General features: G+C 37.3%; 1 protein-coding gene across 2 annotated transcripts in view; it reads left to right on the top strand.

Annotated features, from left to right (window-relative positions):
• Positions 1-20,260, top strand: part of LOC136856738 (modular serine protease) — a 298,657-nt gene extending 278,397 nt beyond the window's left edge. For both annotated transcript variants that reach the window (XM_067134817.2, XM_067134818.2), the window contains exons 11-12: positions 4,859-5,015; positions 19,744-20,260. In XM_067134817.2, coding sequence (XP_066990918.2) covers positions 4,859-5,015; positions 19,744-19,946 — 360 coding nt within the window. In that variant the 3' untranslated portion in view covers positions 19,947-20,260. The remainder of the gene's footprint in view (positions 1-4,858; positions 5,016-19,743) is intronic.
• The last annotated feature ends 2,556 nt before the right edge of the window (positions 20,261-22,816 follow it).

Genomic DNA, 22,816 nt, shown 5'->3' with positions numbered 1-22,816 from the left:
ATGTTTTTCTTTTTTAGGACTTAAGGAAAGGAGAAATTTTTGAAGAGAGCAGAAAATATTTTAATTTCAACATAGTGACTGACTTATTAGGTGTTATTTATTTATTTTAAAAAAATCTATTTCAAGGGTTTTTATTAAATGACAAAGTAAATGTAACTTAGAGACAAAGAAACGTTTCATTTCTTTTTAGATGTAAATAAGGACGTACGTTCAAAGAGCAGAGCAGATTTAAAATTATAGCATATAGTTGACTTTAATAGATATCCATTTATGATTTGAAAATTTCTATTTTAAAGTCTGTAATAAATTGACATAGTAAGTAAGTAAAAGTTGAAACACAAAGAAATATTTGAACAATTTCAAGATTTTATATATAATTGTTGTGTTGATAAGTATATCTGTAACAATGTACCAAGTCCAAAGATTATTGATGTTTTGGCACTGCTGAGGAAGAGAGTAACTGGCTCTCGAGACATGTACAGGAATTAGGTATAATAAAATATGTAAAGTATTGACAAGGCAGGAAAGTGTTTTATAGAAATTTGAATATAAGTCAGTATGGACAGGAATAACCAACATGGTGAAAATAATCAATTCTGAGCATGCCAGCCAGGCTAGAAAATTAATGAATAAATTTAAAAACACAAAAGTAGAAATAGCCAAAATATCTAAGGACTTGAAATTTGTTAAGAATTGTCTAGCAAATAAATTCATTCCAAAACATTTGAAGTCTGTAGAAATGAGGAGTAATTTTGCAAAGACATGAGAGGGTGACTCAGTTGAAAGTGAATCAGATATGGTTGAAAAGTGAAATTAGGTTCTTATATATGAAGAAAAGCCATCTGAAACAAGACTTATATGACCTTCATCTGTAGATTACGAAATATGTTCTAGGTTTGGTATGGGAGGAGAGAGAAGATAATGTAGAGAATTAATTGTATTTCTTTCTTAAAAAGAAGCAGGATACATTAGATAGGAAACTCGAATTTCTGAAGGGGCCAAGAGAGGAGAAAAGAAACGATAAAGAAGACAATAAGAGATCGAATAGTAATGAAATTAAGTTCTATCCTCCAGTTAAGAATTTTAACAGTTACAGAATTTAGCATGGAAGAAATGGCAATATTAGAAACAGAGCCGAAGCATAACTGGATGAAAATTTGTAATAATGATAATGATAATGAAGTAGTGGAGATAATAGCAGAAGTAGAACAGGTCATATCCAAAGTGGAATTTGAGGAGCAAGAAGCAACAAGGCATGAAGTAGGAAAAATACAGTCTGAGATAATAGAGTACAAAGATAAAGAAGCGATCATAATGAATAAGAAAATGAAAGGATTGAAAGCACGTCGGATCACACGCTCTCCTACGATTTCGACTTTAAATCAGTCAAGCAACTTGTAGAAGAACAAGTTTGAGCAATTTCAGGAGAACATACCTGTGCCTAAGCCTGCCCTGGACACCGCACGGACAATTGTCAACATGACCAACTGCTGCATGTCAGAGACGGAAACCTCTGTACTGGCTAAAGGAGGGAACTTTGCTGTTATCCCTCCCTCGATTCCCATGGAGGAGATCATCATGAATATTGAAGGAGCTATTTGCAATCTACCATCAGCCCAGGCAGAAGAAATCCACCATGAAGCCTCATGCATACTGAAAAAGGAACCAGCACTGAAGAACAACCTTACAGTTCAAGAGATGAAGGCCATGAAGACTCTGAACATACACAAGAGTATACAAGGAACACAACTGTCATCATGGCTACTAATTATTACACTATGAAGATGTCAAAGCCATCAGACCCAGAGACCTACTGCAGACTACCAAGAGAACCAACCAACCAGATCCTTCCAAACACCAGTAGCCTTGTTGAGGCCTTGATACTGCCAGACAATGTGAAGAGAAAAACCTCCAAAAGTGAAGCTCTACTATCGAGGCTATGTAGCTTACCCAAGATTCATAAGAACAACGTACCTCTATGGCCCATCATGAGTGCTATTTGAACACGAAACTACAGTATTGCAAAATATCTGGCCACCTTATGTCTGTGGCATGCAGTCGTACATGAGAGATGCAGGCAAATTCATAGGAAAGCTGAAGAACATCCAGTCGGAAGCTGAAGACCTGCTTGTCAGCTTTGAAGTGGTCTCGCTCTTCACTAAAGTAGTAGTAAAAGAGGCCTTGTACCACATCACTCAGATTTTTCTCAAGGACATCACCAACTTGTTCAACCATTGCCTTACAAGAAGTTATTTCCTGCAGAATGACAGCTTCTATTATCAAATCGATGGTGTCCCATGGGCAGTCCTCTGAGTCTGGTGACCACAAATTTCTTGATGGAAAAGTTCAACCAAACGGCACTCAAGACCGCACCACTCAAACCTAAGGAGTGGCTTTGTTACATAGATGACACCTTTGTAATCTGGAGCCATGGAGAGGAACAACTACAGTGTTTACTACAGCATCTGAATAGCATTAACACCAATATCCAGTTTACTATGGAGAGAGAAAGCAAAGGAAAATTCTGTTTCCTTGATATTCCTGGTAATGAAGAAGGCCGATTTAACCTTGGGACACACAGTGTACCGCAAGCCGACCCGTACAGACTGCTATTTGCAGAAGACGTCCAATCACCACTCACGACAAAAATATGGAGCGATAAAAAACTCTGACTGTGGAAGAAGAATTTGTTAACCACAGCACTTAAACGAGGAGCTCAGCCACTTCAATATGGCCCTACTTGCTAATGGGTACAGCCATAAAGATATACAGGGAGCACTCCATCCTGGACATCCAACAATCGGGGAGAAAGAAGATGAGTGGCCAGCAGCTAAAGCCTTTCTACTGTACATCGGGAAGATAATCAATAGAATAGGGAGGCTACTGGTGTTCCATGGAGTAAAAACTATAAATAGGCCAGCGAAAAAATCCAGGAATTGTTAAGGTCTGCTAAAGAAAAGCGCCATCCTCTCTCCTCAGCAGGTGTCTACAAGATCCCATGCAGCTACGTCCAAGTTTACATAGGAACTGTGAAACTCAGCATCACCATCCGACCGAAGGACTACAACCACTACAGCCAGCTGGGACAAGCAGAAAGGTTATAAGGCACTGAACACACTCTGTTAGCAGGCCATGACATACAGTACAGCAATACTGAAATACTGTCAACTACCATGTCTTACCACGCCTGGTTACAAAGGGAAGCAATCGAAATCTTGAAGCACACCAACAGCTTCAACCATAAGGAGGAATCTGAATGGGTCAACAAACTCTGGTTTCCAGTCTTGAAAACCTTAAATCCTGGAGGACATGGTGACCGCTGCAGGCCAGAAAAAGCAACAGGTGGTCAATTGCCTGTCTCCGCCAAGGCAGGTCGACCAACACCAGGTGCCATACTGTTTCAATCATTGGACAAAGAACAGCCAATCAGCCACTGCCCCTCCCACTATGGCGGACCAATAGGTGAGCAGCGCACTGTAGCCCACAGTGTCATAGGCCAAGAACAGCCCATCACAACCGACCCCCACCGTGGCAGACCACAGCCTGCACTATATATTGGGGTGGAATTCTGACACCACTCCATTCCACAGAGAGCTTCATGCAGAACCCTTGAGAGTACCGAATGCAGTCTTTGGTGAAACGTCGAGACCATCATATGCTCGTAGACCATGGCCTACAAAGGCTGGAAAATACAGACATTGCTCAATAATTTTTTGTATTGCTCTGTTTCTTTATTCTATCTACAGTTCCCTGTCTGCATCAGTCCTTGTTTGGAGCCATTTGTGATTCACCTTCCTTTTAATGTTTATAAACTGTCTTCACTTCATTCCATCAAGATGTTTGCTTTTTTCCCCATCTTTGCTCACAGTTGATTTCAGGCATTACATTGCTGTTTCTACAACAGCACCCCTGTATGCCACACATTTTCTTTCTATACCAGCTTATTGTACTCTTATGTCGGATATGTCCCAACATATGTTTCTTCCAAGAACAGTTCACATTAATGGCATCATTTAAGCTTCCAGCAACTCTTGGACAGTATCACATCTGTTTAAACAGCTGGCACATATCTTTGTGTGGCATCCTTGACTTAACCATTGACAACTTCCAACAGAAGAACTTTTTCAGCATTTTCAAGATATTTTAACAGGAAGCACTAATGAAACATTTTAACATGATAAAATGCATCCAAGGATTTTAGATATCACTGACAGCCTTATTTTAATTTCATCTCATATTTTACATGTTGTGCACATAGTTCATTCCAGATACTTTTAATATCTTTTAACATCATTTGTGTATGTTTGTACATTTGTTTTAGTTATTAGATGTGTTTGTACAGTTTTATGTTATGGCTGATGATGGCCAGCCAAGGCCAAAACTAGTCCCTAGATTTAGAATGTAATGTAAACATTATATAATCTATTATTGAAAAGGTGGACCATTACAACATAAGCTTAGTTATTATCTTTGTCATGACAAAAAGTCCAGATACCAGTTAACTGTATAGAAGAAACAGGCTCAGGTACCTTAAGGCCATGGTATGGCAGTGTGAGAGTTCTGTGCATGACTTAACGTATTTGGTGCACTTTCCTATTTGTGAATTTCATAGCAGTGTATCATAATGAAGGTCTCTATGAATGAAAACCTACAACCCGTTTTCCAGTCAATGACTGGGTCAGGGATGGGATGAATGAAGCCCCCAACATGCGACAAGGATAGGAATTGTGCCAGCTGGCAAGGCCTGTCGCACTCCTCTGAGGCAAATAAACATCTCTATATACTGCTGAAATATAATTCTGACTAACTCACCCATTTATTAGTGTATATAACTCTAATAAATGCTTTCTTTTGTCAGGTTGTTGGCTGGGGAGTTAATGAGAACATGGAGCCCAGTGAAGAGCTGATAACTGCATATCTTCCATATGTGGACTACCAAGTTTGTTACAGAACGGTCCCAGAAAGTTTCCGACAGTTCCTGAGGAAGGACAAATTTTGTGCTGGACATCTCAATGGTAAGTTTAAATAAATCATAGAGTCCGTAAGTCTTGTGTAGAAATAGTGAATTGTGCAATTCCCTAACTAATTCTTCAGACTAATTTTTCCTTTGTGGAACAGAAATGATTAGTAGTATTTAAAAGGATTGAATTTCAGACATGTCTTCAATTGTAGAGTAGGAATTTCCTTTCAATCTCTTCAGATATTTAGATCAATTGGACTTTGTATCTTGAATTTTTTTCAATAATACATCTTCTTCTTCTTCTTCTTCTTCTTCTGCATCATCATCTACTTCTTCTTATTATTATTCTGTCTCCGTAGAGCTTCGACAATCAGTAGCATGATTCGTTGTCTGTTCATAGCTGTTCTAAATAGAATAAGCTTCATCACCCCAAACTGCTGGCTCAAGTTGCTAAGCCACGATGTCTTACTTTGTCCCAGACCATGTACCGGCCTCAAAGCAATACAGTAGAATTCTAATTATCCAAATGCCGAACATCCAGATTGATTTTCATAGAAGTAAAATGACCTTTGCACTCCTCTTTCCAACTCCTCTACCTCCACCTACCCTAGCCCCCACCACAACCAGCACACTTAGCTCCTGTCAGAACAAATCCAAAATGGAAACAGAAGAGGCAAAAAAGATGATGAAGAAACTGAAAGTCAAGATATTCATATCATTATTGTGAAAGTTTCTGACCATAATGATTGTAACGCAAACCACATGAGCGAGTGATTGCAATGTGACTCAATGAACCAACAATTGAAGCGATGCGCCGAAAAGGGATCTAACTGACATTTTTTCTGAATGTGAGGTTTCATCGGAATAAGGCTCTATATGGACGTTCCTGCATAGTGGCGTAGTCATGTGGAAGAATTCAGAAATTGTTGCTGTGCTAGAGGGTGGAGAACTTCTGTCTCGCGCGGAAAAGGGATCTAACTCCAGTCCAAGAGTGTGTTTCTTGCAATTAACTCATAATTGAGATTTTGGTGGTTAGACCCCTATTCGGCGCATCGCTTCAATTTCAGGTTTGCAACATGAACAGGAATGTGCACACTGGTGAAAATTTAAGATATTGAGGATGACTTTGAACAACCTGGACAACATCTGAGAATCTTCTGTCTACAGTTCATGAAATTCCAAAAGATATCCTGAAGATAGACAGTGGTGGCAAATGTTTTGTATTGGGTATTCAAAGAAGTGCCGGAAGAGTAAAATATGACAGAAGATGGGAAAAGATTACTTACAGTATATCTCAAAATTCTGAAAAAGGGAGATTGTACAAACTGCAATAATAGGAGAGGAATCACACTGTTGTCTGACCCAAGTAAGATATTTACCAGGTTTGTACTAAACCAAATAAAGGATAAGTGCAAGCTAAGATCAGGAAAGAACAAGCAGAATTTTGTCCTAACAGATCCTGCATAAACCAGATTTGTATATTAAGAATAATTATTAACTTACAGAGCAGTGTATTGAGTGGAATACTATACTAGACTGTATACTATATCTGTAGAATTTGAAAAGGCCTTTGATTTGGCAATGAGAGAAAGTATGTGGATGATACTGAAACAATATGGTATACCAAAGAAGAAGATAGGTATAATCAAAGAATCTTACCATCAATATGCAAGCCAAGTTATTCATAAATGAGAAGTAACAGAATAACACAGAAACTGGAGTAAGACAAGGTTGCATCCTGTACCAGGTGTATGCAAAAGTTTTTGCTGTTTTTTGTGGCAAAGAAAACTTGTAATTTTAAAGGGAAATTCACTTTTTGTTTATTCAAAATATTGGCCATAGGCTTCTACACTCTTCGCTCATCTGTCAGGTAAGTTATGAATACCATGCCAGGAAAACTGCTTGTCTTTTGTGTCAAACCATTCATCAAGCCATTTTCCATCTTCCTCGAAATTGCTGAAGTGCTGCTCTGCGAGCACGTGCCCCATTGGTGTGAAGAGGTGATAGATGGCGCCAGGTCAGGAGAGTACGGCGGGTGTGGAGCGATGTCCCATCCAAGTGATTTCAAGTTGTCTTTCACTGGTTTTGCTGTGTGGGACGGCACATTGTTGTGTAACGAATTCACTTTGTCATGTCTCCTGGCCCATTCTGGTAGTCTTTCAATCAATGTGTGATTGAAATTAATCATTTGTTAGCGACAGCGTTGTGCATTAACGGTTTCACTGGGCTTGCTCGTCTTTGGACTTTTGTGCTCTACCAGAGCGCACATTGTCTTTTACATTGAAATCACCACATTTAAATTGTTGAAACCATGTCTCACATAATGTAATTGATGGAGTGTGTTCACCATATGTCTCTACCAGCAAGCAATGACTTTCTACAGCCTTTTCCTTTTGATTAAATAAGAAAAGCAATGTGTGCCGCAAATGTTCTTTTTCAGGCACAAACGTCGACATGATCACTGAACGATACAACACAGACGCCAGTGTTTGGCAGACTCAACGTGTGTGCATGCGTGTGTGTGTGTGTGTGTGTTCGTTGGTTAATATCAGATGAACAAACTGACATATGTGTCAAATTTACATGCTGTTTGCTGGCGCCATCTCTTAGTGAAACCGGAAAAGTCTTATGCACACACCTGGTAACCTTGTATCTTTATTCTGATCATAGATGCTGTAATGAAGAAAACCACTATAGGAAAAAGAAGTAGGGTCTCACAGACAGATTAGAAGACCTGGACTTTGCTGATGATTTCAGCCTATTGACAGAATTGTACAAAATTGCCAAAACTAAATTAGATCTGTTGAAAGTAGCAGAAAATTTTAGCCTAATGCTCAATAAACCCAAAACTAAAACAATGAGCTTAAATGCCAGCTTACAAGAACCTGTCCGGCTGGAAAATGAACTCCTAAAAGATATAGTGTGTTTTAAGTATTTACGAACCATTGCTGCAAAGGATGGAGGGTAGAAGAGGATGTAAAACAATGAATCCAGAAAGCAAATGTTGCCTTTACTCAGCTGTATCATATCTGGAAGAACAAAATAATAACACAAAAACTAAGCTGAAAACTTCAGTTAAGTCAATTAAGTTATATGGATCAGAATCGTGAAAAATCACAAATCAAATCACAAGTAGACTATGGGTTTTTACAGATAGGTGTTTCAAAAGGATACTAAATACATACTTGCCAGAGGTAATTACAAATGAAGAAGTATGGACATGACCATTGGAAGAAGAGATGAAATATAAAGAAGAAAATGTAAGAGTTTAGGACATACTCAGGAAAGCAGAGAGTGCCATTGGGAAACAAGTACTTGATTGGAATCTCCAGGGTGCTTGCAGAAGGGGAGGCCTAAACAGTGTGGAGATATTCCATCAAGAATGACTGTCAACAATAGGGAATGAGTAGGAGAGAGGTGAAGAGAATCACAAGCAATAGAGTAAGATGATGCAGCTTCATGGATCCCCTTTGTTCCAGTTGAAATGAAAGGTAATAAGTAGGGGGCGGATTTCTATGACCTAAAAATGTATGAAATATGTATGCACTTATGACCTAAAAAACATAAAAATATGACCTATAAAATTCAAAATGACTTAATGAATAGCAACTACGTTTCATAGAAGCACTTTTATTACGATTGCTACAGGCTGCAATTAATTTAGAGTTTAAAAAATGTTTAATTCTTCAAAATCTTTAACCCAAAATCAATTAAAACGATGAATATTTCATGAACTCGTTAAGGTTACACTGCATACTCCTAGGCAAGGACGGACTCTGGGGAAGACATAAACACGACAGTTAATTTCACTGTTCAATATTCAATCAGTTTTAATTTATACACAAAACATATGTTATTTGAATGAAACATTCATACCTGATCTAGTCTCCATTATCAGAATTGTTGCAATTTATGACCACATGCATCTTAAGATTGTTGAATGAGAATCCCCTCCTGTTGTCGCTGAGTATCGTCTTGTAGCGAGAAAAACTTCTTTCGACATCACATGATGTAACGGGAGCGTACTTGAATAGAGTTAAATCACTTGGAGAAAATTCCTGGAAATCTGCAGATGAAGGGTTTCCACAAAGAATGTCACTTATTCCACGCAGGTACACAAGTCCGCTATTTTTTTCCAGTATATTTTCTAATTTTCCACACCCTAGATGCTATTGTTCCTTTTGCATGCTTTAATTCCTGTTCAATGCACTTTAGAACATCCAGTGCATCGCTTAGTTCTGCACCTGAAACTTCCAGTTGCGTGATTGCTCCAGATAAAGAATTAAAATTGGACTTTATGTAAGCCAGGTCCGCTTTTAATGTAGTGCTTGAAAATAAATCTTGAGTGGTTTTTATGGAGGACGATTCTGCAGGATCAAAAGACTTCACGATCTTCTCCACGACATCTAAGTTGTTGCAATAGTACACTGCGGCATCAAGCCAAGTCCCCCATCACGTTATAACTGGCTTGGGAGGTAGGGGTAGTGAAGGTGCTTCTTCTTGAAATTTCTGAACGCAAAGCGGAGCTTTGACAAACACTTTCTTACAGTTCGATATTAATTTATCAACTTCAGGGTAGCTACTTCTAACTTCTTCAGCTGCCCTATGCAAGGCATGTGCAAGACATGTCACATGTATCATTTTCGGGTATAGCATTTTAAGTCCCTTGGCTGCCTTCACCATATACGGAGCAGCGTCAGTTACAAATAGAAAAACGTGCTCTCTCTTTGCCCCGTTTGGCCACAACAGATTCATTGAATTGTCGAAGAGAACTGCAATGGTGGAATGGTTTGTCTTCTCTAGCACTTCACATGTCAGGAGGAATGTATCTCCAGGCCGGTCTTCCTTCAGCGTGCCAACGATCACATTTGCTACATATCTTCCATCCACATCTGTGGTCTCGTCTCTTGAAACCCATATCTTACTGTCTCCCACGCCACGCCTTATTATATCCAACATCTCTTCATAACAAGGGGTCAGATAGTCCTTCCTGAGAGTAGATTTGTTGGGAACAGGATGCTTTGTATATTTTTCAAGAAACTGTTTGAAGCTTCGGCTGTTAAGTTTCTTTAAAGGGATATTAGAAGAAACCATCATCTTGCAGAGATCTTGTGAAAATTGTGAATTCTGAGAACTTGATGTCGGGGTTTCGAATAGCAGACATTGCCTATTTTCGAGTGCAGAATATCTAGTTACACAATTCTTATGTTTTACAGTATTACAGTGTTGTTGCACAGAGAAGTGTTTTTCGGCAGTAACTTTTACCTCACACAATTTACAGAATAATATCACTCCATCCGTACTGAATATGTTTGCACCGAACTCGCGAACAAAACTTCGCAACTTTCCACAAATTGAGACTTTCGTTTTAGGCATATTGAAAGGAAATGAATGACTGAAGCTCCCTAATGACCAAGGTCATTCAGTGTGTTGAAGGTGGAAGAGGGAAGGGGAAGGGGAGGGATAAGAACAATCACAAATAACTGCAGAATTACCTCTGCTTCCGTGTAAACGATTGCCCGGTTTCCAGGAATTGACCCAGCTAGCAAACAATAGCTCCTACCTGTTAGAAACATTCCATATACACTACTTTATAATAGTTCTTCAGTAGTATATTCCAGTCTATCCTGAAAAATAATTTCTAGAGCTTATTCTGATTTTTATAATACGAAATTAAAATGAAAATGACCAAAATATGCCGTTATAATGATATTTTGTTGAAAATATGCCATAAAACTTAAGAAAGCCTAAATATGCATTTATATGCCCAATAAAACATGTTTAATTTTGATTATCATGCTTGGAAACGTGTTGAAAATGCAAGACTATAAGATATAATGTTAAGGGAAAAAATATGACTGGTCATAGAAATCCGCCCCCTAGTAATAAGGGTCAAAAATCATCGAGAAAAAACATTTTGTTTTACTACCCATTGTTAAAATTGGTACTCTCAAAAATTTCCTTTGTATGGACATAATCTCAGAATGATTGAATGATTACTGCAATATAGATGTTGATTCCCATAGGGAACTTGAAATATTTGTCCTGAATGAGTAAATTTATAATACCAATATAATGGTCCGTTATTGGATATTATGAATTTTCCAGCTAACTGATTCTTGCTTGCCAGCATTTTTACCGAGTGTGCTAAGTTGGGCTTATCAGTTGGTAAATAACACACCTACCAAGAATGAGTTAGCTGGAAAATGTATAATGTCCAATAACGGATCATTATATTGGTATTATGATTACCGCAAGTCAACAGTACTACACAGTATAGAGGGTTTAGGATTGGTTTGGACTGGTTGAATCAAATACAGTTTAAACACTATTTAGTCATAAGGAAAATGAAACAGAAGAGAAGATGACTACTAACACTCCCTGTCGGGAGGCAGTCATCGTTACATATATTTAGTAGCTGCAATGCATTCTGATATTACTTTCACAGTAAATTGTCAGGGCCATAGAAAATACAAGTGATTAGATTTGAATCGGGGAAAACAAATATAGCATTTGAATGAGACATCAGACTACGGCATTATGTATACAAAGAGAGGCGAGAACTTACAAGTTGTATTGATGCTGATTTTGGTGGCAATAAGAATATGAGAAGCTCTACCACTGTAGTAATTTCATAATTTGCTCCTGCTTATGGATTCTCCAGTAGTAGAAAGTGGTTGCTCTTTCAACTGATAAGGATGAACTGATTGTAACACGTCTGAGCAGAGGAACTAATCTGGCTGAAACTGCTTTTGTCCCATCATTCCACACATCTTAGTGGAACTCAGTACCTGCGTTGTAGGGTAGACAAATGCTAGTACAATTAAGCTGGTGAAAAATTCCGAGTAGTACAAGTGATTGAAGAAGTCTGACACTTTTACTTATGCAAACAAGTTTTGTAAGGAGACATTTGATTTTTCCTGTACTGTCAACCCCTGTATATCACCACCTGATACACCGCCACCCTCAGTTATTGTCTACTCCAAGCAACGAACAGATATTCCTTATGGACATAATATACTGTACTAACTACCTCAATATAATGCCACCCCTGCCTACAGTCATGCGCCATTGGTGGCACAGACACAGAAATGCTGCACAATATTATAAATATGCTCAATATATACCGCTGGTTTAAAATAACTGGCAGGAACCCGGAAACCTTTCCTTCGAATGGAAAAATGTCTCTTATCTGGTCCTTTAATGTGAGCATGTTGAGTGTGCTACCGACCATTATTATCTGTAGCTCATTATCTTGAGTGGCACAATGTCAGGGATTCACTTGCTTGTCTCGCCATAGATGCGAATTTCCTTAGCGCTCACCATAATGGACTGTTTCCAAGAAAAGCTTTGGAAGCCTGAACAAAACAATACGAAGATAAAGAGCTTAATAGTAACACACCTTGACCTTTTATAAACTTCATTCCTATTTCTCTGTCCTGTGCAAACAAGTTTATATGATGAATAAACAAAAGATTTTACGTGTGAAAGAAAAGTGAGAAGTGTCTTATAAGGAACAGTCAGTATCCTATTAGTTAGCAGAACATTGCTAACCATTCTTCATTGTTGTGGGGAGACTACTATAAGCAGAGGAAGTGGTGGTGGTGATGCTTGTTGTTTAAAGGGGCCTAACATCTAGGTCATTGGCCCCTATGCAGAGGAAGTATTGGAGTATGTAACATCTGTCACAGGATTATTCTAATGCAAAATACAGACATTTTAAAATTGATTTTTCAATAATACTTTTCTAGACAATCCCTACCTAGATGCTTAAGTCATTCAAATTATGGTTTTAAAATAGTCATCTCAATTTAATGCTACCCTCTTTATTGAACCAACAAGTGCTCTGAAGAAACTATGGTATTATAATGAGAGATAACAGTACTGTATATTGTTTCTATCTGCAAATAACTTAGTACTGAAACTTATTTCTAAAAGAAATTATACTCTTAGTACAGTCTAGCTGTAATACAATATTTTAAAAAAGATTTTCAAACACAGAAATTGATTTAGGTGGTATTCCTACTGTATTTAACCAGGAAAATTTCTTTTTCTTTGTAAAAGAAAGATAAACTCCAGCTCTGCTCAACAATTTCTTTGGTGTATTCTAGTCTGTTCTGTCAGCCAAAGTAGCAAACCCTACTGGAATTTTATCCAGAAAACATGATTTTAAATATCCCAGTAAGTCATCTGACATCATTGCCTTATGCACTCTCAAATGCTATCTGCTGGAATTCAAACTCATAATCTTGAGTCATTGGATGAGCACCTGACAAACTGTACTATGTTTTTGAAACTTGATATCTTTCAAAAATATAAAATGTCACTTTAAGATATACAGTGAAACTTGTTCAAAGTGGAATCCACTGAGAGTGAGAAAAATGTCTTGACTGAGTATGCCTCTGGATTGAACAAAATTAGACAAACTGTTACACAAATAACCCATGTTTTGTTAGTCCGGTCTTGGAGATATCTCAGCAACATGTGTAGCTTGATGTAAGTTTTTTAATACTCACTCATGCACTATCACACACTTAACACACCATCATACTTCTAACACTGAATACTGGTCCAATGATGACATCTTCTTCCATATGTCTAACAAAGAAACCTGTTTCAACTTCCTTGATGCTGCATCTTTTTCAGTGCAGTCTTCAATGCTGTATGGTAGTTCAATGAGTTGCAGTGAATTTGAGTCAACAGAAAATTTCATAATATCACTGAAACACTGAATAGCTTGTTCATAAGTGCATATTTTTTCCTGTCCTTCTCTTTCTTCCTCATCCTCTCCTTGACCTTCATCCTTCAGATTTTCATCTTGATTCTCTCCATGGCAGACTTCTAGACTGAAAACTGGAGAGAGTAGCAAGCTGGTTGTCACTGCAAATGTATTCTTTTATGTTGCATGCTATGTTTCATTCCTAGCTTGGTGTAGATATTGCTGTACCATTTTCACTTTGCTTCCTCAAATTTACTGATGTCATCAATCTTGCAAGTCCCGCTTTTACAGAGTACTTGAGGTTTGATCTACTTCATCGTCAAATCGATCCAGTTAACAGCATCCAGTATGGAAACTGAGCATTTAAGGGAGTAGGTGTTATCAGTTTTATCAACATTTATGATCAGTGACTGAATCAATAAACAGCTGAAGTGAGAGTTAAAGGATCAAATTAACTTGCTTCTTGGGCAATAGATTGAACAACGCTGGTTGTGTTAGGTGGAAAACAGACCAGCTTGACATCGGAAAGCTACACATTAGGGTTGGAAGTGGCATAATTGAGGATTTTTATTTTTCATCCTTAAGTTCCATTCGTTAAGCCATTCTTTCATTAGAACACTCATCACACAGGCTTTCTGGAAGCTTGGCAGGAGTCAATATCTTTCTTAGAGAACTTGGAAAACGCAGACGCCAATAGACCACATATATTTTAATGGACCTATTAATGGGCAGCCGTACAAAGACATGCTGGGACAGTGGCTCTCTTCACAGCTCACGGAAGGTGGAATAGCAGATACCATAATCCTAAAAGGATGGAGCCCCTCACATTTTGCTATTAGTGTTGGAGGATGCCTTAATTGTTTCCAGACAGGCAGATTGGGCATGGATCGGAGGCAGCATGGGCCCCTTTGACCTTGCCACCAAAGAGCCCTGACTTGTCTACTCTAAACAATGCTTTGTGGGGTTTCACTAAGGAAAAGAAATCAGGCAACACTGCTACTGAACATCAAACTGGGGGCAGATCTATAATGAATTATTTTCTCTGCAAAACCTCTCATCAAACACTGCATTCTAATCAGTTTTGTTACAATTATGGTGGTACTACAATTATGGCGGTACTCTCACATATTACGGGCACATGATGTTCAATACACTTTAAATGGCAAAAATATAGGGGTATACCCAAGGGGGGGAGGGGGTTACTGGGGATTAGGACCCTCCCCCCCCCCCATTTTACAGAAATAGACAATAAACAAGTGAAAGTCTACTCAAAGGGTTGGCTCTCTTGAATATTCATAGAGACAAAATTGTAAAACCAACAGATCTCTTGAATCTATTTTCTAATAAACCTCAGAAGTTTGATTTTAGATTGTAATCTGAACATACCATTCACCATAAAACTATTCATTCACCTTGATCATATTGTCCTTATTCTGTATTTTAATGTAAGATTTTTTTAATGTACCAGTACTACAATCTGAATATCAACATAACTTGTTTGTATCACTGTCCTTATGACACTCGTGTCACAAGCACCTTCATTATGACCTATCATCATTTTGCAACTATGAACCCCCCCCCCATCAGTCGATCCTGGCCATGCTACTGCATAAATCAAATCTTAATTTTTGTTGTTTGTTATAAAGGGAGGGTAATGTCACGTATAGCCCACCCTGTAGAATATAAAGAAGTGGCAAATCAATCTCTTTGTGAAAATGTGATATTAACTTAATTCATTACTTCATTCACAAATAAAATGCTCTGAATAACTGGTGAAAGATAACAACTACAGGGTCTCTCATATAAACCCAGGCTGAGTGTACAGTGTTTTTACTCTGCACTACAGCAGCTGCCAACGTTGCATGCGGCTGTCCTGCTTTAAGCGTGCGTACAATTTTATATAAAATCTTACCTTAGAAAAGATGCTGGAAGTGTCATCCTTCATAACGAGGGACTTCCTTATCACCATTAGGATTTTCTGCATACCAGTAACAAGAGTTATGACTGTTCACACGACCATTAAGATGAAACAAGGCCTCATCTGTAAAAAACACAAGCTGTGGGTCGAATAAACTATCATTCAATGATGCAAGATATCACTAACAATATTGTCACTCTTGTGGCTGGATCAGCAGGTTTTAAACAATGGGCCCATATAAATCTGTACAGTTTGATATGTAACAGCTTTGTAGCTCTATGTGCAGAAGAAACCAAAATCCTTAATTGTTGTACTAATTTTGAGAGTGATTTATTCGGTGACTGTTCAAGATTCGCACCAATGTCATCTAGCTTTTCCACTGTTAAAACTGTTCGTGTGCGCGCATGGTTTTTTTTATTGAGCACTGAGCCAGTAGTTTCAAATTTATTTACAATTACGTGAGGAAATTGCTGAACAAATGCATCACATACCCATCGAGCCGACTCGTACTTAACTTTTACACATGAAAATACGGTGTTGCAATGATAACTGTTTCACCATGTTAACAACAGCCGAGATTCAGACTGGCTATTGATTCTAGGTTGAACATGTGGATCCTCCTTGCAAGGTCAAGAACTATGTGCGTGCCTCCCGCACAGTTGCTTAGGTCTCGGAGAGTAAAAACATCGCTGGATGGTCTGAGAGAGACCCTGTAGATGCATGAGATTCAGTCTCTTGAAATCAACAGATATAGAAAATTCTTTCATGTCTTCCATGGTCCAGTCCAGAAAATTGTATATATATATATATAAAATAACATGTACTGACTGACCGACCGACCGACCATTAATGTCAAAAACATATCAGATATAAGGCTTTTCAGGCGTTTGCTCTATTAACCAGCGTTTCGTCCTAGGTCTGACACTAAACTCATCAGAGTGGGATGTGTCAGACCCTACCCACTGACGCTGGTGTGTATGCAGGTGAACTTATCAGAAGCCCTTTTAAGAGGCACAGTCTGATAACTGCATACGGGAGATAAATCTCCACAATGGAATTATTGCCCGCCTAGCAATTCTGAATGGAAACTTCTAAATTCCCATGGAGGGAATTTGATATTTTTCACCAATAGAGCATGTCAAAAATGTCAAAAACATCAGATGTAAGGCTTTCCAGGCGTTTGCTCTATTAACCAGCATTTTGTCTTAGATCTGACACTAAACTCATCAGAGTGGGATGTGTCAGACCCTACCCATTTTTGACATGCTCTATTGGTGAAAAATATCTAATTCCCTCCATGGGAATTTAGAAGTTTCCATTCGACCGACCATTGCTAAGCCAAAACTACTGGACATGAGGAAATGAAATTTTGGGGATACATTTATATTACAGTGTAGGTGCTCACTGAGGGAGGATTTTAGGATACTCCATTGCTAAGGGGGGTGAAAAGAAGAGTGAATTTTTAAAATGAGTATATCTATATTTAAAAAAACTTAACATTTTAAAGATGTGACAATTGGTATTTGGAACCTCCTTTAAAAATATATTTTTCGAAAATCCACTTAAGGGGGGCAAAAATAAGTGAAGGATGCTTATACATCAAAAACTGAAGGTGTTACAAATGTGAAAATTGGTACATGGAATCTCCATTACAAATAAAGTAACACAAATTTTTTTTTGTTTTTGAAAAATCCACTTAAGGGGGGTGAAAAGAAGTCAAAAGGAGGGTGAATTTTAAAATGACTATATCCAAAAATTTAACATGTTATACAGACATAATTTTTATTTGGAACCTCCTTTAAAAATAAAGAGACACACATTTTTTCTTCAGGAAATTCACTTGAGAAGGGGGGAGGGCTGAAAAGAAATTAAAAAAGTGTTGAAATCTTTAATGGGGATACTTATATCTCAAAAGCTGAATATGTTACAGATATAAAGTTTGGTATTTGGTATCTCCTTTAAAAATATAGGAAAACTTTTTTTTTTTTCAGAAAATTCATTTAAGGGAGTTAAAAAGGACAAAAAAAAGGGTTGAATTCTTTCAATAAGAATACTTGTATCTCAAAAACTGAAGGTTTTACAGACGTGAAATTTGATATCTGAAATCTCCTTAAAAAATAAATAAACAGATATTTTTGTTTTCAGAAAGTCCACTTAATGGAGAAGGAGCATGGAAATAAGTGAAGAAGTTGAATTTTTTTTTAAATGCTAGAAAGATCTTTTGCCCCTACATGCACCATATGTTACGAACCTGGAAATTGCTGAAGTGTAAAGTGCTGAATGTGAGGAAAGGAACATTAAGGACAACACAAACACCCAGTCCCCAGGCCAGGGATATTAATCATTTTCAAATAAAAACCCCTGACCCAGCCGGGAATTGAAACCGGGGCCACCGGGTGACAGGCAGATGTGTTGCCCCCAATACCGCGGGGCCGGAAAGGAGTTGAATTCCTTTTATGAGGATACCTGTGTGTCGGGTATTCAGCCCAAAGGCTGGTTTGATCCTCCACAGCTCCATCAACAGCTGTGATAGATAGCCTAGGCATCACTGACAAGGCATACTTGGGAAATGAGGAGCGAGGTAGTTTCCCGTTGTTTTCCTCACCGAGCTAGAAGTTGCTGTTACATGTCAGTCTGCCAAGCCTACTGAAATGCATGCATCAACCGACCCTATGAGCGATATTTTCATACCATTCATAACAAGGACTGGCTGCATAAGGAATGGTATTACTAGCATCGCTCATACCTCGGTCACTTCTATATTGTTGAAGCCAAGGATGAGACTGAGACAGATCAATGAAAGTAACAAATTTATTCTAGCCTATACCAGAAGACATGGTGCTCTTGCCAGCAAAAGCTTCATATATCTCAAAAAGTGAAAAAGTTACAGACGTGAAAATTGGTACTTGGAATTTCCTTTAAAAATAAATAAAAACATCTTTTATTCTGGAAAATACACATAAGGGGTTGAAAGGAATTGAAAAAGCAGGTGAATAAGTGAAGAAGGAGTTGAATTCTGTTTATGGGGAAACTTATATCTCAAAAACTAAAGATGTTACAAGCATTAAAATTGGTACTGTATTTGAAACATCGTTTAAAAATAAACACGTATTTTTTGTTTTTGGAAAATCGAATTAAGGGGAGGAGGGTCTAAAAGAAGTGAAGAAGGAGTTGAATTCTTTTTATGAGGATACATATGTCTCCAAAACTGAAGATGTTACAGACGTGAAAATTGGTATTTGGAATCTCCTTTAAAAATAAAGAAACACATATTTTTTAGAAAATCTACTTGATAATTGAAATAACAGGTGCATTTTAAAAATTAGTATATGTACAGTATATAATCAAAAACTTAAAATCTTACAGACCTAAAAATTGATATTTGGAATGTCCTTTAACGGAACAGGAACATGCATTTTTTTGTTTTCAGAAAAGAGGTGAAAAGAAGTGAAAAAGAAGATGAATTTTTTTTATGAGGATACAAAAATGGAGATGTTACAGGTGTAAAAATTAGTATTTAGAATCTCCTTTAGAAATAAACATATATGTTTGTTTTCAACTTGAAAGAGGACTGTTTTTCACATGCACATTTCTATGTCGCATGTTGGAGTTAGCTCTGCCAGTAACGTGGTCAACTTAGCCTCAAAGGCCAATACCATAGACGTGGTTTACAAAAATGTTCTGGGGTAAATGAAACTCAATTTTTCAGTTTTTTATACTATAGGGAATTTCAGATTATGTCTTAATGCAGTACCGAGGAACGATTACTTTTATCAAAGTACAAAATCCATGTCAGCAAATCTGTGGGTAATGCTAGTATTTTATATTTTTGATCATTCACATTCTCTGTGTATGAAAAATGCCAAAAACATGATGTGTCAAGTTCAATAAACTTAGCTTATTTGACTTACTGTACTAATAATTTCAATTATATTACAAGACCAGTTTCTTCCTTATAAGATATGAATTAGTTTGTTATTAGTTCTAGATACAACTAATATAACATGGTTTTTATGTCATCAATAAAATATTATTGAGTTTTCACTTTGCACCCATCTCTAGACTGAGAGGTGGATGTTCAACATGTTCAACTCGATAGTTCGTAGGAATTTTTTTCTCTAAATCAAAATTTGTTCTCCCTTTCAGGTACAAGTGTATGTCCCGGAGACAGTGGTGGAGGGCTAGCATTTCCACAGGAGAGTGAGCTGGGAACCAGATGGTATTTACAAGGCATCGTTAGTGTTGGAGTTCCCCCAAAAGGAGCTAATAAGTGTTTTGACAGACAGTACTCAGCTTTCACAAGAGTTGCTGATTATTATAACTTCATATCTGAAAATATGATTAGATAACAGTTATACTGAAACAATAACACGAAGTAATGAAAAAAAGAATTTTAATTGAAAATAATTTTTAGTGATATTTTATTATTATTGAAACCATCTGAATATAAACAGTGATTAGAAATTGTGTGTTCAGTTTTGGATTAAGATGATTCAGTTTCTCTTGGATTAATGTTATGGACACCCAGCTATGGAAAGAAGCACTTAATGAAATATTGTTACTTAAAATTAAGAATACTGATGGGACTTTACCACTGATTAACTCTTGCAATGTAAATGAAATAGTAAAATAAAATGTTGGATTGTTGGATTTGAAAAGATGTTAGTACACTGGATAAGAATAACCATCTTCTTGTTTTGTTAGTTGGCTTCCCTGTCAACCCAGAGACTGGTTGAATCCTCAAAATATTATAATAATAATAATAATAATAATAATAATAATAATAATAATAATAATAATAATAATAATAATAATAATAATAATAATAATAATAATAATAATAAAATATAATATAATATTATATTATATAATAATATATATAATATATACATATAATATGTTATTATTATTATTATTATTATTATTATTATTATTATTATTATTACTATTATTTAAAATTACAGTTCTGAGGATAATTTTTATCTATAAAGTACTTAAATAATAATCATGAATGACTGCAAGTCAAGGGACTACTTTTTTCCACTATTTTAAGATAACACACTATATGGTAGCAGTATTTTTTGCATACTTAATTTTGCAATACAATAATCAAAATAATTAGGGGATCCAACAAGATGTGTTGATAGCACTAGTATCTGCTAGAATCAACTTCTAATGCTCTAGAAAGGAAAGTTCCATTCCCTTAAACATGATGTACTTCCCCTGGTGATGTCACAGGATAGTGAAGAATGGTTTGTGTGCCATTTTCATATTCCATTCATCTTTGGTTGGTGTTAGAGTTCAGTTAAGGAAGTCAGTGCCCCAACAACATGATTTACTGGAATCAATGGCGTGGAGAGCCGTAGGAGGGATTGCATCTGGGCAGACACAATACAAGTTAGTGCACACCACTGGAGTATGTTGAAGTGTGATTTCCATACTATGGACCTGTTTTCAAACAACAGGAAGTATTTTCAGAAGGCAAGACACACAATTAATGCAACACAAATGCAACATGCCTTGCAAACAGCAACAGGATACAGGGTGTCATGTCAAACTGTCCGTAATCGTCTTCATGTAGGTGGTGACCTCTGTTTGTAGGCCCATGGTATGTGTCCCATTCACAAGGCACACTGAATTATACACTTATGTGACTTATATGAAGCTGATATTATGTAATAAAGACTACACTGTGTAGCCCATACAAACTGAGTGAACATTGTGATTGGGGGACATGCCTAATGGAGGTCCATTCCATTCTCTGACTAGTCATGATTCAATGTGGAACCTGATAATCAAGATATTCTCATCTGGAGGGTCCGTGGAGCACAAATTAATCCAGGTTTTGTGCAAGAAAGTTCCAGATATGGTGGTGGCTGATGTTTATGGCTGACTACTTATGGATTTAAGACAGTAGGTCTGACTATAAAGAACCTGTGGTACAGAGATAATACCATTTTGATGGCTGAAAGTAAGGACTGTTTGGAGGAAATCATAATTAAAAGAAAAAAGTGAAAGGTGGCATTATGGTGTAGGTATGTTTCTCATGCCAGGGACTCGGCCCTTAGCTGGACTGCATCACTGTAAACGCAGAAGGATATCAATACATTCTGAATGCTTTCATACTGCCTACAGTGGAAAATTAATTCAGATGACCATTGGTTATACCAATATGATACTACCCCAAGTCATAAAATGGGCTCCATAAGCCAATGGTTTAAGGATGATAATATTCTACAACTGGAATGGCCCGCCCATAGTCCAGATTAATACTAGAACCGTGGCTGGGTCAGATTTGCCCCGTCACTGATAATAATGTTAACATCTGTTCTTCCATTTTGCTTCTTATACTTTTAGTCCATGTGTCACCGGGATTCTCCAAGAATATATACTGTGCCTAAGCTGGCAACATCGCATTGGCTGCGGAGGAAGAGAGAGGTACGAAACCACTTAGTCAAATATGAACAATCATGCAGTAAGGACACTACTCACACTTTATTGTGCAATAGGTTGTTAGTTTTGCAGTATCGGTGTGTAAATAGTGTGTGAATAGTTGACACCGACTTACTACTGAACAAAATATTATTGATGCCATAAACAACATTTCCAGTGAGGAATCTGAAGGAGAACCCTTGGATTTTTCATCTGATGAAGGATCACAACACGTACCTTCAGATTCGTCATGAGAAGATGATATGTCATGCCATATGAAGCTGTAGCACATCCTAACAGAGCAGATATTCATTTCTAAACTTTCATTTTGTAATTTATAGACCATAATTTAGAATTTTTGCAAATTTTAGTCCTAAAAGTATTTAGTTTACAGTTTCTTTATCACTGTGATATTTATGTTCGGGCTATTAGGTTTATATAGCCTGGTGCATTTTTACTTGTTGTAAATACTGGGTGAATTGGCTGTGCGGTTAGGGCACGCAGCTGTGAGCTTGCATCCGGGAGATAGTGGGTTCAAACCTCACTGTCGGTAGCCCTGAAGGTGGTTTTCCATGGTTTCCCATTTTCACACCAGGCAAATGCTGTGGCTGTACCTTAATTAAGGCCACGGCCACGGCCACTTCCTTTCCAAACCCTTCCTATCCCATCGTCGCCATAAGACCTGTGTCAGTGCAACGTAAAGCAAATAGAAAAAATTAAAAAAAAACCTTGCTGAAATATTATTTTCGGGTGGAAAAACTAAGCCAAACTTTATCTTTGTATCTAA

This window comes from Anabrus simplex, chromosome 1, assembly GCF_040414725.1.
Source record: "Anabrus simplex isolate iqAnaSimp1 chromosome 1, ASM4041472v1, whole genome shotgun sequence".
In the NCBI taxonomy this organism is placed as follows: domain Eukaryota; kingdom Metazoa; phylum Arthropoda; class Insecta; order Orthoptera; family Tettigoniidae; genus Anabrus; species Anabrus simplex.
Note: the sequence above shows the minus strand (reverse complement) of the source record. Positions and strands in the feature narration are given on the sequence as shown.